Source organism: Pygoscelis adeliae, unplaced genomic scaffold, assembly GCF_000699105.1.
Source record: "Pygoscelis adeliae isolate BGI_AS28 unplaced genomic scaffold, ASM69910v1 Scaffold27, whole genome shotgun sequence".
In the NCBI taxonomy this organism is placed as follows: Eukaryota; Metazoa; Chordata; class Aves; order Sphenisciformes; family Spheniscidae; genus Pygoscelis; species Pygoscelis adeliae.
Window position 1 is genome coordinate 9410803 of NW_008825410.1, and position 13115 is coordinate 9423917.

The 13115-nt window shown below is 40.3% G+C and overlaps 1 protein-coding gene across 1 annotated transcript in view; it reads right to left on the reverse strand.

Moving 5' to 3' along the window:
• Positions 1-13115, reverse strand: part of ARHGAP21 (Rho GTPase activating protein 21) — a 75664-nt gene that overhangs the window by 22565 nt on the left and 39984 nt on the right. The window contains exon 6 of the mRNA XM_009330570.1: positions 10264-12214. Within this exon, the coding sequence (XP_009328845.1) occupies positions 10264-12214 (1951 nt within the window). The remainder of the gene's footprint in view (positions 1-10263; positions 12215-13115) is intronic.

Consider the following 13115-nt stretch of genomic DNA (forward strand, 5'->3'; position numbering starts at 1 on the left):
TTTCCAGCCACTCTTCCCCAAGCCTGTAGCGCTGCATGGGGTTGTTGTGGCCAAAGTGCAGGACCCGGCACTTGGCCTTGTTGAATCTCATACAGTTGGCCTGGGCCCATCGATCCAGCCTGTCCAGGTCCCTCTGCAGAGCCTTCCTACCCTCGAGCAGATCAACACTGCCGCCCAACTTGGTGTCGTCTGCAAACTTACTGAGGGTGCACTCGATCCCCTCATCCAGATCATTGATAAAGATATTAAACAGAACTGGCCCCAATACTGAGCCCTGGGGAACACCGCTCGTGACCGGCCGCCAACTGGATTGAACTCCATTTACCACAACTCTCTGGGCCCGGCCGTCCAGCCAGTTTTTGACCCAGCGCAGAGTCCACCTGTCTAAGCTGTGAGCCGCCAGCTTCTCCAGGAGAATGCTGTGGGAGACGGTGTCAAAGGCCTTACTGAAGTCCAGGTAGACCACATCCACAGCCTTTCCCTTGTCCACTAGGCGGGTCACCTGGTCATAGAAGGAGATCAGGTTGGTCAAGCAGGACCTGCCTTCCATAAACCCGTGCTGGCTGGGCCTGATGCCCTGGTTGTCCCGCACCTGCCTTGTGAGCGCCCTCAAGATGATCCGCTCCATGATCTTCCCCGGCACTGAGGTCAGGCTAACAGGCCTGTAGTTCCCCGGATCCTCCTTCCGGCCCTTCTTGTAGATGGGCGTCACATTGGCCAGCCTCCAGTCGTCCGGGACCTCCCCCGTTAACCAGGACTGCTGATAGATGATGGAGAGCAGCTTGGCTAGCTCCTCCGCCAGCTCTCTCAGCACTCTCGGGTGGATCCCATCCGGCCCCATAGACTTGTGAGTATCCAGATGACGTAGCAGGTCGTTGACCGCTTCCTCTTGGATTATGGGGGGTTCATCCTGCTCGCCATCCCTGTTTTCCAGCTCAGGGCGCCGAGTACCCTGAGGGTAACTAGTCTGATTGCTAAAGACTGAGGCAAAGAAGGCATTAAGTACCTCAGCCTTTTCCTCATCCTCGGTGACAATGTTCCCCCCCGCATCCAATAAAGGATGGAGATTCTCCCTGGCTCTCTTCTTGTCATTAATGTATTTGTAAAAACTTTTTTTGTTGTCTTTAACGACAGCGGCCAGGTTGCGTTCTAGCTGGGCTTTTGCCTTTCTCATTTCCTCTCTGCACGACCTAACGAGATCCCTGTACTCTTCTTGAGTCGCCTGCCCCTTCTTCCACAAGTGATAAACTCTCCTTTTTTTCCTGAGTCCCAGCAAAAGCTCCCCGTTCAGTCAGGCCGGTCGTCTTCTCCGCCCGTTCTTCTTGCGGCGTACAGGGACAGCCTGCTCCTGCGCCTTTAAGACTTCCTTCTTGAAGATCGTCCAGCCTTCCTGGACCCCTTTGCCCTTCAGGATGGTCTCCCAAGGGACTCTCTCAACCAGCGTCCTGAACAGGCCAAAGTCCGCCCTCCGGAAGTCCATGGTAGCAATTTTGCTGCCTCCCCTCCTTACTTCACGGAGAATTGAGAATTCTACCATTTCATGGTCGCTAAGCCCAAGACGGCCTCCGACCACCACATCTCCCACCAGTCCTTCTCTGTTTGTAAACAGCAGGTCGAGCGAGGCACCTCCCCTGGTAGGCTCACTTACCAGCTGTGTCAGGAAGTTGTCTTCCACACACTCCAGGAACCTCCTAGACTGTTTCCTCTCTGCCGTGTTGTATTTCCAGCAGACGTCCGGGAAGTTGAAATCCCCCACGAGGACAAGGGCTAGCGATTGTGAGACTTCTGCCAGCCACTTGCAGAATGCTTCATCCACCTCTTCATCCTGGTTGGGTGGTCCATAACAGACTCCCAGCAGGATATCTGCCTTGTTGGCCTTCCCATTCTATATGTGGCTATAAACCTGTATTTGTGATACCTATATGTAGCCTCTATATGTGGCTACAAACCTTAATTCAACAAGTATGTATTTTATCAAAGACCTTATTATCTGATTTAAAGATTCAAATCATAAAAATGTAATAGCTGTGCAGTAACACACACTTACAACAGCTTTAAATTGCTTTTCATGTGAAGAATGTTGAGACAGCGTGCACCCCCAGACATAAAAACCACTCAACATACAATTTCCCAAACTGCATACACTGAAGAGGATAACTGTACTTAATATTATTGGCTTTCTGAAAACCATATCCAATTCTTGGATTAGGTATGTGTTTAAAGATGCCCCTGTAGTACTTAATGCAATTTTGGTTACTCATAGATCTTGTGCAATTGTAACAGAGATTGCTCTTAAAAAGCTCAGCCTTCTGCAGAAGGCTACAGGGAGGTAACTCATACTGCTTTCTGTCTCCAAAGCAAAGGGTTAAAAGACTCATTAAAAACACTGTCTTCATTCAACGGAGGCACAGATATGAAGGTTTCTATATACTGAGATGGCATCTACCTGACAGCCATTACAATAAGTATTTTAACCATTGCCTCTCTATTTCTTCAGTAATTCTCTCAAACAACAGGTTATGGCTTTTGGGGTGTAATTTAAGAATGAATCTTACATGGCAAGTTCATTTGCTTATGGCAGAAAGCAAGACACAAAAATATCAAGCACTCATTAGAAGAATTAAAAAAAAATAAAATCTTTTTTTTACTGAAGGACAGACAACACACACCAGTGACATGAACAGACCCTGCAGCAAGACTGGCTTCAGAGACACTCCCTTACTTCCAGCCCTCTGCCAACAACCGTTTTGCATGCCACATCCTCGGCCAATCCAAGCACTCCATAGTACACGATACGACGACAGGCTCTGCAACGCACAACACTACCTTGCTCCAAAGTATTCTTCTTAAATACAGTACACGAAAGCTTTAAAATCTTGTCCTACGTCTAATATCTCCTCTGTGCCTCTCAGCTTAGGTTTGCTCCAGCTTGCTATAGGCAGCATTTCCCTTACAGTACAGCCGCGTGGACCAGATCTCCCTCCCTTCACCTCGGTGGCAGGCAGGACACGAGGGGTCAAGCAAAGGCTGCTGAGGCACAGGCACAAGCGGAGCAAGGGAGAGGAGAGCAGAGCAGGGGACAGAGACTGCAAGGAAGAGGCACCAGTGAGAAGAATGCAGGAAGAAAGGAGAGGGCAGAAAGGATACTGGAGGTAGGAAGAGAATCTTCATCCACACACAGGCAAGGAAGTTTAAAAAAGGTCTCAGGCTCCTCACCTCCAAGAAACCTCAAAAGAAGCTGAATTTAAGGTAAACGCAGACATACTAATATAGACCATTTTTCCTAAAAGCCTATCAGGAAGACAATCAAATAAAAAGACCATGTATACAATTTCACCTGCATAGTGAGAAGGCCAGAAATAACCAATTAAAAAAAAAAAAAGAATTGTTCAATCAAAAATAAACTATATCGAACTAACCCTGCTATCACCCAAGATAGCACAAAGGATTAATAAATACCCCACAGCAGTGACTTTTTGTTACAGATCTTGAAGTACAAGCTTCTGCATCTTATACTTCAGCCTGCAAGGATAAAAGCTCCAATAATTAAAGACTTCCAAGCCTAAAACACATGATTTAGAAAGAAGATACACTATTGCCTGGATTCATCATGACTCGCTACCTCATTTTTCAAAAAGAGCCTTTAAAAAGGTTTTTTTTTGTTTGTTAGTTTTTAAGTACTTCCAGCACCGACAACACTGATTGTCTTTATGAAGAACTACTTCATATACCTACTTTACATAATTATCCTCTTGTAGCCAAAAGAATATAATGGAAACATGTCTGCATGCTGAGCACATTCATTTCAGTAAGCCACAGAGACACAGGACTGGAACAAGCCTCCTGAATCATCAAATACAGTCCTCTGCTAATGCACTCATGTAAATAATATGTTTATTATACTGACTGAGTTTCACAAAAACAGAAAAAGGCTTCCCAAGGTTATTCTTTATGTGAGACTATTCCGAAAACCTTATCTATGACAGTCTGTTGCTTATTTCAGTGTTAAACAATATAGTTGTATATATACAACTATATATAGTTGTATAACTATCTTTCTATACAAACTAATACAAAGCAATTCTAAAGGTTCCTGTTCACAGTATTAGCCCGCCACATAAAAGTGCAATTCGCAACATACTTCTTTTTTGGCCAAGAACCCTGATAGCATTCCTTTATTACGTGCAATTATTATTTTAAGTTATAATGGTATAAGGATGATTTATGCTTTGAAAATATTACCCATTACCAAACAAATCTGATGCTTCTACTCAATTAAAACTATTCTAGATGTTATGAATTATTGAAATCAAATTTTAAGTTTTAATTTAAAAAAGCATTTTTGAGTTACAGATGCATTTAAATGGTATTTAAAACATTAATTGGAAATTTTGTGTTTTGGCTGCTATACTTCAGAATACCTCAATGATTTAAAAATTGTTCTTGGGATAAGAAACACCGAAATCTTCAGCCTGGAGCAATAGCAATTTGGCAGGCCACACTGTAAAACCTGAGAAAAAAAATAGAAGACTGATGCTTATCTTAGAAACACTGATGACATGTTAAAAGCTGTGCCAATGCTATCGCTAAAATAATGGAAGCAATAGTCCCTCAAAAGTGAACATCTGTCAGCTCTAATGTCTGTTGCAGTTACATTTATATTTTCATAGTTTGGAATAGCTTGGCAATAACTTGTATGAAGAAAAAATTATCACAATGGATGAAGATTTTCACATTCATCTTGACTGCTAACAGTTTTTGCTAAAACTGAAGTTTCCTTAAAACATGCCATATCAACCATCTGGATTCAACCACCATTTGTCCTTAACATTTTGGGTTGACAAGCCACGACCTCTGCTGCAGAAGTTTGAGGTTTTGAATTTTTCTCTGCCTGATGCTTATCTCTTCTCACAAGGAGAAAACCGAATGAGTACATTATTTCCATTATTTCTTTATTGCATGTGAGAATATTTCTGGTTGTTTCCCCTAACATTTCTCTATTCCTACCATCATAACCCTTTTTATAGTGTTGTGCAAGTCTATCAATTTATTTTCTAGTTTCAAGAATATAACTGCATTCAGTATGTGTGTGTTCACATTGTTGTCTTCTGTACCAGAGCCTAAGCAGCCTGCAGAGAGAGGTGTAAAGATGTAGGGGGAGGAGAGGAAAGGTATAGCACATATTTTGCTAAAAAAAAGGGAGTAAACTCATTACATTTTCAAAAAAAGTACTTGGAGTTATGTACATGATATCATTTAAAGGTAGGTACTGATAAGGTAAACCCTATACACCTCTACTTCCAGCATTAGAGAAGAAGAATGCCATCACATGTACAATAAAGATGCCCGAAATGTTTAACTAATGATGATGGGTGTTTTAGAATGTTTTACCTCCTAATTTCTTAGTTAATTTACTTTAAAAAAAAAAGTATTTGGTAACAAAAAAAAAATTAAAAAGAAGGATGAGCAGAATTCACTAGAATTTATCCTATCTGTTAATCAACAAGTACCCAAATACTTCTATTATGACAGAAGTTTGTGGAAAAATAGATACTGGAACACAACAAAAACAAACCTTTTTGTTTTTGAAAACTAGCATGAAGATCAGCTCTTAAAGCAAGGTGAAAAGCAGAGTCTGCCTGATTACTAGCACAGAAATCACTATGGTTGTTTGCCTGCGCTAAGGGTAGAAGCAATAGAGAGATGAAACCATGAGTGGCATGGAAAGGGTGACTCAAGATTAGCAGTCTGCTGCTCACTTTTACAACATTTGTATCAGAAGTTCAGCCAGCAAGAGACAGGTTTTAAAAAACCACACACGCACAAAAAGGGAATAAATACCATGTAGTTAAAGCCGTGAAACTCCTGGCAAATCTTGATTTAAAACAATACCAGGTATTGGATAGCAAAATTTTGCTGCAGTACAAAAGAGAATGGAGAAATTTATGGAGCACTTAAAACCGCATTTGGCTCAGGAATGTTGTAAAGTGCAAATGGTTGGAGAATAGAAAGTACCAACATTATCATATATCCTTGTCCTGCTCTTACACCTTTCCTTAGGTATCAATTTCAGCCAGAGAGAGGACACTCATCTAATTTTTACAACACTTTGGAGTTATCAAAGTCTGGTCAAATATTTTTATCTGGCTAATTTTCTCTCAGTTATTCACAAATTAATAGTGGAATGAAGTGACCTAAAATTTTTCTTTTCTAGGGTAAAGATGTACTAGATATTTTCAAAAATGGGATCACACCTCTGAGGAAAAGTCTTCGTACTTATCTGATGCTACTGCATGCCTAAAAGAAAAGCTCTGTAATAGGAGGACTATAAACTTGTTTGATTTGCAAAAAATTTTAAACTTCAAGATGATGTTTACTTAGGCTAAGTATTTTAAAACATATCCATTTAGAATTAATTTTCATGTGGCATCCCACTGCGAAGTTGGAAAGAACATTCACCCAGTAGTAATGGCCAAAGCACTAAACTGCACTGGCAGCTAAACATACTGCAATCAGGTTAAGTATTGAAGCAGTTTCTTCATTTCACTCGTATGGGTAGTCCAGTCAACTCCATCTGGGAGTTGGATTATCCTTCTTTTTAATTGCTTTCTACTCTACAATAAATGGTGTAAGAAGGAAAAAAATAGTTTCAAGCTAGCTGCAAATCTCAAACTTGCACACTAGATATCTAAGAAATGTATTAAAATAACTATGTTTTGAATCAGTCTTTTCTCGACAGTTACAAGAATGTTAAGTAACATTCTAATTTCCATCCCAGTGCAGAGTAACACATCCAAAATTACCCGGCAGGTCAGAAATTTATCATTTGCTGTTCTCTAACAGAGAAATTGTGTACAAATTACAAGTCTGAAAAAACGTACATTAAACACCACAACTGCTAATATAGTCAATGACAGAGATAATGGTATTTTCACTAGTCTAGAGAACAGGTGAGACTGTTTCTGGGTAAAAGGAATAACCTTTTATTAGACTAACTGGTATATTTTGAAACAACAGAGAGTATTTCAAGAACAGAGCCTTTTCTTTGGACCTGAAATAGAAACAGCAGCTTTCCAAACTAACCACAATACCCTGCATTTAGTAGCACATGGAAAATACTGAAGCCTGCAGTACCAGGGTATGTTTTTCTGTAAAAGCAGCAGCTTCCTCATCCCCCAAGAACATCTGCTTACCTAAAGAAGAGCATGAGCACACAACATCTTGCCTAATTTTTTCAAATAAATCAATTTCTCCTGTAAAGATATTCCCTCTACCTACTAGGTCTTCTCTGAACAGATCTCTCATTTCTATTAGCAAATGCAACCCAAATTTAATCTCACTGTTTCAGAACAGCCTTTTGTGAAAGGACTAGTGTCAAAAGGCAGTTCTTCAGCAACCCACCATAATCCCTGCAAGAATCTGCTGTAAGCAAGCTCAGTGGAAACTCTGCTTGGATTTCTGTTTGTGGCACAGGGCACCGTGCTACTTACAAACAGATACTCTAATATCATCCTGATGTTGTGTTATTCGCAAAAGCAGGTTAGTCACAAAATATTGCTGCAGAAGCCAACTGTTCTTGGCTGAATTTCTACCAAAATATGGTCTGGCCATATCTACTACTTTTAATGAGCAGAAAGTGATAACAAAAACAAACACACCACGAAGTATTTAAAATGGCAATAATATGTAATCTTGGAAGATATTTATTCTCCCCAAATTTACATTTTTATACTACTCCAAAGATCTACTGTACAAATAACTTCAATAAGTGCATTTATGAAATGAACCATATCTAATAAAACCTAATACTGCACAAAAACAATTATGTTGATGTAAACATAAGGGAAGCAGAGTGGTTGCCAACACCAAGGTACATCTTTATTTGAAGTAACATCCTTCTCAATCATCAGACAGAAGGGGGGGGGAGAAAGAACCCAAATCAAAACGCAAAACAGAAAAATCCAAGTGATTTTCCTTCAGAAGAGTTAAATAGCCTTTAACTGAGTTTCAAAGTAGATCTAGGGTCTTATCTGCCTGATTAAGTAAGGCTTTTAACAAGTGAAGCTGTAATTAGGCATAATGATACCGGAACAAGCGAAGTTAGAATCATGCATATTAATTCTAACTTTGGAAGATGCCCACCCTTAATGGCATTTGATGCTCTTCCTGTTCAGAGAGGGTTATTTCATCTTCAGTGAGCTGGAGCTGTAGTGGAAATTTTCCACAGCACCTGTACCAGCTCAAGAATTTCTTGCTAGGAAGACAGCCACAAGTACTGTGTTGGTTCAGACCGTGCCCTAGCAGCACCACTTTTTAATATTTCTGGAGTATTCAGGAAGTTTCAGTCCAAGAGGCTAAGAAGCTCATAAGAATTCACACAATCCCATGTGGTGCTATGCCAACAGGCTGCAATGGAGACTTACAACTTTGTTTCTTTCGAACTGCTCAGCTACTACCAGAATGCAGTACAATTGCCACGTTTAAGGCCTCTGAACTTTTCTCTAAAATCTGGAAGCAAGCTGCATGAGTAAGAGTTCATGGCAAATCTTTGTCAAAATCAAGATAGGAGATTGTGTAGAAAAGGTTGGGCTTGATTTTGACAATCTTGATCTGACTTTTACACGACATTTAAATTGTATGGGATTAGAAAACTCCAGCGAGCACTCCCAAGTGAGTACAAATACCGCACATAACTTAAGTCAACAGCCCAACGTTGATTTTAGGCATAGAATTAAAAAACCCTGCACAAAGACCAGTTACATGCCTTACAAACTTGTACTAATCCTTAAAGAAAGATCAACAGGGTCTAAAGAAGAATCCAAAATTATACTGAATATAATTCAGTATTAAAATAATTAGTATTCAGTAATAAAAAAAAATCTATATAACTCCCATTCAATAAGGAAAACCCAATATAAAAACCATCTGCTAGCTAAGAAAGTATTTTTGGTACATCTTAACAAAATTCTTGTCAAAAGAACAGAATTATTATATCTTTTGTATGATTTCCATTCTTTGATGCACAAAAAGCTTCTTCACTATTTTTTGGTTATTTACTTTAAACTAGTAGCAGATATTACAAACAATTCTAGGGGAAAAATCACTGCTGCAGATCCACAATAGAAGACAATTATGCTAAAACAATGTATCTGTATCTGTAACTCCCTTAACCTAATCTGTAAAAAACCTGAAGAGTATTAACAGTTGTTTTTCCACATACATGAGTTTGAGAATCAAAATTCAGTATTTTCTAAATACTTCTTATACTAAATTCAAGAACACAGAGTCAGGTATAAATCAACCCGTGTAGAAAATGGCCCGCAGACATCTAGACTCCAAAGGATTAAACCAGCCGCAACAAAAGAAAATCCAACTCAACAACAACAGCGGGGCAAAGATGACACAGGCATTGACTACTTGAGTAGAACAGAAATGCTCTGCCATTAAAACTCTCTTCAGCAGATGACTCCAACTCCTCACATATCCAAAATGGGATTTTGAATTATTTTTTTCCTACTACTACTTACAATCCTTCCACGAGTTCCTCTTTTCTTCCAAATTATCTCAAAGTGCTCAGCCCCCCTGCTATAAGCTCCCTGTAATTCCAACCCTGTTTGCGTCACAGACCACAGGCAAATCTTTGTGCCTTCTCACATTCTGCTTCCACAAACCCTTTAATTCATGTCCGCATTAGCATATTTACTTGCAAATTCACTTCATTTTATTGCTATCCTTTCACCTGAAACAGCAGAACAGCAGAAAGCTTTCATCTTACCTAATCAGCTGACAAACTTTTTTTCACAAATCACCCTTATATGGATTTGCACCCATATTCTCTCTTCACTGGATTCCAAATATATTTTATACTAGAGAAGTAAAAATATTTTGAAAGGTGCTGCAAATGCTAGTTGGCCATATACATAACATCAGAGCATTATGTGGAGTGATAACCAGACACAGTTATATAATGTAGACTTCTTCAGTGTGTTAAGGAAAATTCTAGAAAAATATTAAATCACTGTAGACTTTTTTTTTTTTTTTACACTGATCCTCCAGGACTCCAAGCAAAACAGAGCATTTTTTTTCCTCCACTGAAGAATATTTTTAGTTTTACCAACCTAATATTACTCTAGATGAGAAAAGAGTCTCCATGCCCCTCAGCCTCAGGGTTTACAGGAACAGCAGTCAGCTACCTGGCATGGTGCTCTCCATCATCTTTAGCAGAGGAAAGCATTTGATGTACACTGGAATAGTTTAACTCACCAATAAACGGAATAGAAGCCAAGGAGTCACCAGGTGGGCTGGAACCTGATGCTTTCCTTTCTTCTATTCTTTTTATGTGGACTTCTCTCCGAGCATCGTTAGGTAACCAACAGGTAGTGTCCGAGGCTGCCTCTTGGTCATTTACAGCAAGAATGTAGGACTGATGCCTCAAAGGCTGAGGAGTTTGGTGGCCAGAAGGCGACTTGTCCCGCATGACCACTGTGTCTTTGTCATCTTCCTGAACATCTGTTTGCAGAATTTCAGGCTCATGGACATCTTCCCTTTCGAAATCATGTATCTTTTGTCTGATGGAACCATCTACGTTGTCAGAGGTAGTTGAACTCTCACTTGTTGGCTGAACAAGTTTGGCAGAAGCTGGAGACAGAGAGGAGGGATGGATGGTTTTACCAGTTTCTGTTTTGTGATCTGGGGCACCTTCTGCTCGGATCCTTGACTGTTGGTTTAACAGACCACTCTGATGCAAGTGATTTACTGTTCTTTGGTCTTTGCTGGCAATAGCATCCAGGCCCTGGTTAAGGGGAAACAATGGTTTTGCTGCATAGGGAGCAGAGTTCTTCAAAGAGCTACTTTTAGAACTTCTGGCTGGCGTGAGAGACACTCTCTCTTGTGAAACAGTTGTAGGTTTTGAAACTCCCCCAGGAGTTTGCAAATCTCGAGAAGGCTGTAACATCTTTATATCTGGTGGAACTTTCTGAAAATGAGAACCAGGCAGAGAAGCTCTACTACCTGTTCTCCTGTTGTCTGAAATATAAGCACTCGGAGCCACAGAAAAATTTTGACCTCGAAGAGACATATGAAATGCATGCTGTCTAGATCTCTCATAAATACCTCGCCGATCATCTTGTTCGGTAAACCCTGTCCACTTGTAAGTCTTTCTCCTATCTCCATTAGTATCTGCAATCAGATTCTCAGAATGAAAATTTTCTAGCACTTCACCCTGTTTGCTGAGATAATCCCATGAGCGAGCCCTGTGATTTCTAGCATTAACTGAAGGTGAAGTTAGAGTATCTTGCGAAGCACTTCGTGGCCACTCTTTCATCAACACGGGATCTTCAAGTCTTTCCTGGGATACACTTCTCTGCCGGATCTGAACAGACTGTGGAACCCTGTCATGAGAGGTGCTCCTGCGCCGTACCTGTGAAGCAGTGCGATTTGGCATCACTTGATTATAATCAGTTGTATTCTGAGAAGCTGCTCTTAAACTATCTAACCTTTCCTGTATTGTTCGGGAGCCATACATGTGCATGCGCCTATTATCAATGTACTCTTTGTAAGTTTTGTAGGTCTTCCAGTCTATATGCTGGTGGGATGTTGGAGAACTGTAATGATTAGTAGAAACTGAGGGTGAGTCTGTGGCTTGAGCAGGAGGTCTAGTGCTTGGGATTCCTTCTGGACATACTACATAATTTGAAGCTTTACTTTGTGTTCCAGTTGGATCAACTGGCCTTGTTATGGGAGTCTGGGGAAGTACAATGGCAGTGGACACTGAAGAAGATGGTGACGTGGTCCGTGCTTTTAGACTGGTTTGATCTTTTAAGCCATATCTTACTTCCTCTGTCCTGTGTGATGGACCAGCATGATTATTTCTACAAGATGGCAAATCTACAGCCTTCTCAGAAGGCACAATAACAGTCCTTACAGTTTCATTGCAAACACAGACAGCTGTATTTGATTTTGCAATGTCTGTTGGTGATGGAGGCACTTGTATTTCCATTCTGTAGGCCCTCTCTGGCTGTGTCAATGCCCGTACTGGTCTACTGACTTGCTGTTTCCCCAGCGAGAAGTCAGAAGATAGCTTGTCACCAGTTTGTGCCATAACAGAAGCTGTGGATGTCAGGCGTGGATAACATATTGGCGGTGGTTCAGGTATGTTGTGGGCATTACCACTGTAGGCTTCGTTGCCTTTCAGGTAGGCATCTTGGGAATACGCCTGTGGAGAGAAGATTAAGTGAGTATTCAGTAGTAAAGGAGATGGAAAAGTTTCCCAGCTAGCATTTGCACGATCAAGCTTCAAGGGAGGGAACAGAAGTACAAAATTCACACTATCATTTTAGATAAAATGTTAGTTAAAAAGATAAAAATAGCATTCCATCCCTTTAGTGAGCAGAAACAGAACAAGCAAAATCACTACATACATTCCCTCCCTCAATAACTAAAAAACTGAACTGATGACCAATTCTAGGAAATACTGCAGGTAGGAAACTGAGGCAGGTTTCCCAAAATCCACGAGCACAAAACACAGTATTTTTCTCCCCCTGAATTTTGCTTTTTATCATGACGCTTCACACATTCTTCCCGTTTAAGCTTCACATTGCTGGAAACCAGAATTTCACAGCAATCGACAGGTTAAAATGCTGCATAATAAATTCAACTAGCACTAGAAAATTCTCTATTCACTTAGTGTATAAAAGAACTCTGTTCACTTCATGTAGTACATACGAAAAGTACACACACACACACTCTCCTCTAAGATGTCTTCTACATAAAAGCTACTGTTACTAAACATAAAATGAATAAATGGAAGCAGTAACATCTTTGTTGTGAGCCAACACCCTATAAGTCATCTTACATTGTACAGGAGACAGCCAGTACATGGCACACAAATCTTACTGCAAAAATATTAATAATATGTAACATTTTTAACTTCAAGGTACAAACAGTATGAAAATTCATACATACCCACTACTGTCCACACACTATTAAAACACAAACTAAAACCTCAAATTAATTTCCTTAGTGCGTTTATTTGCACCTTTATGTTTAAGAGCCTGACTCCTGAGAAAAAATGGTTATATTACACTTACGATGTTTCTGTAGCATTTTAGAAAAGC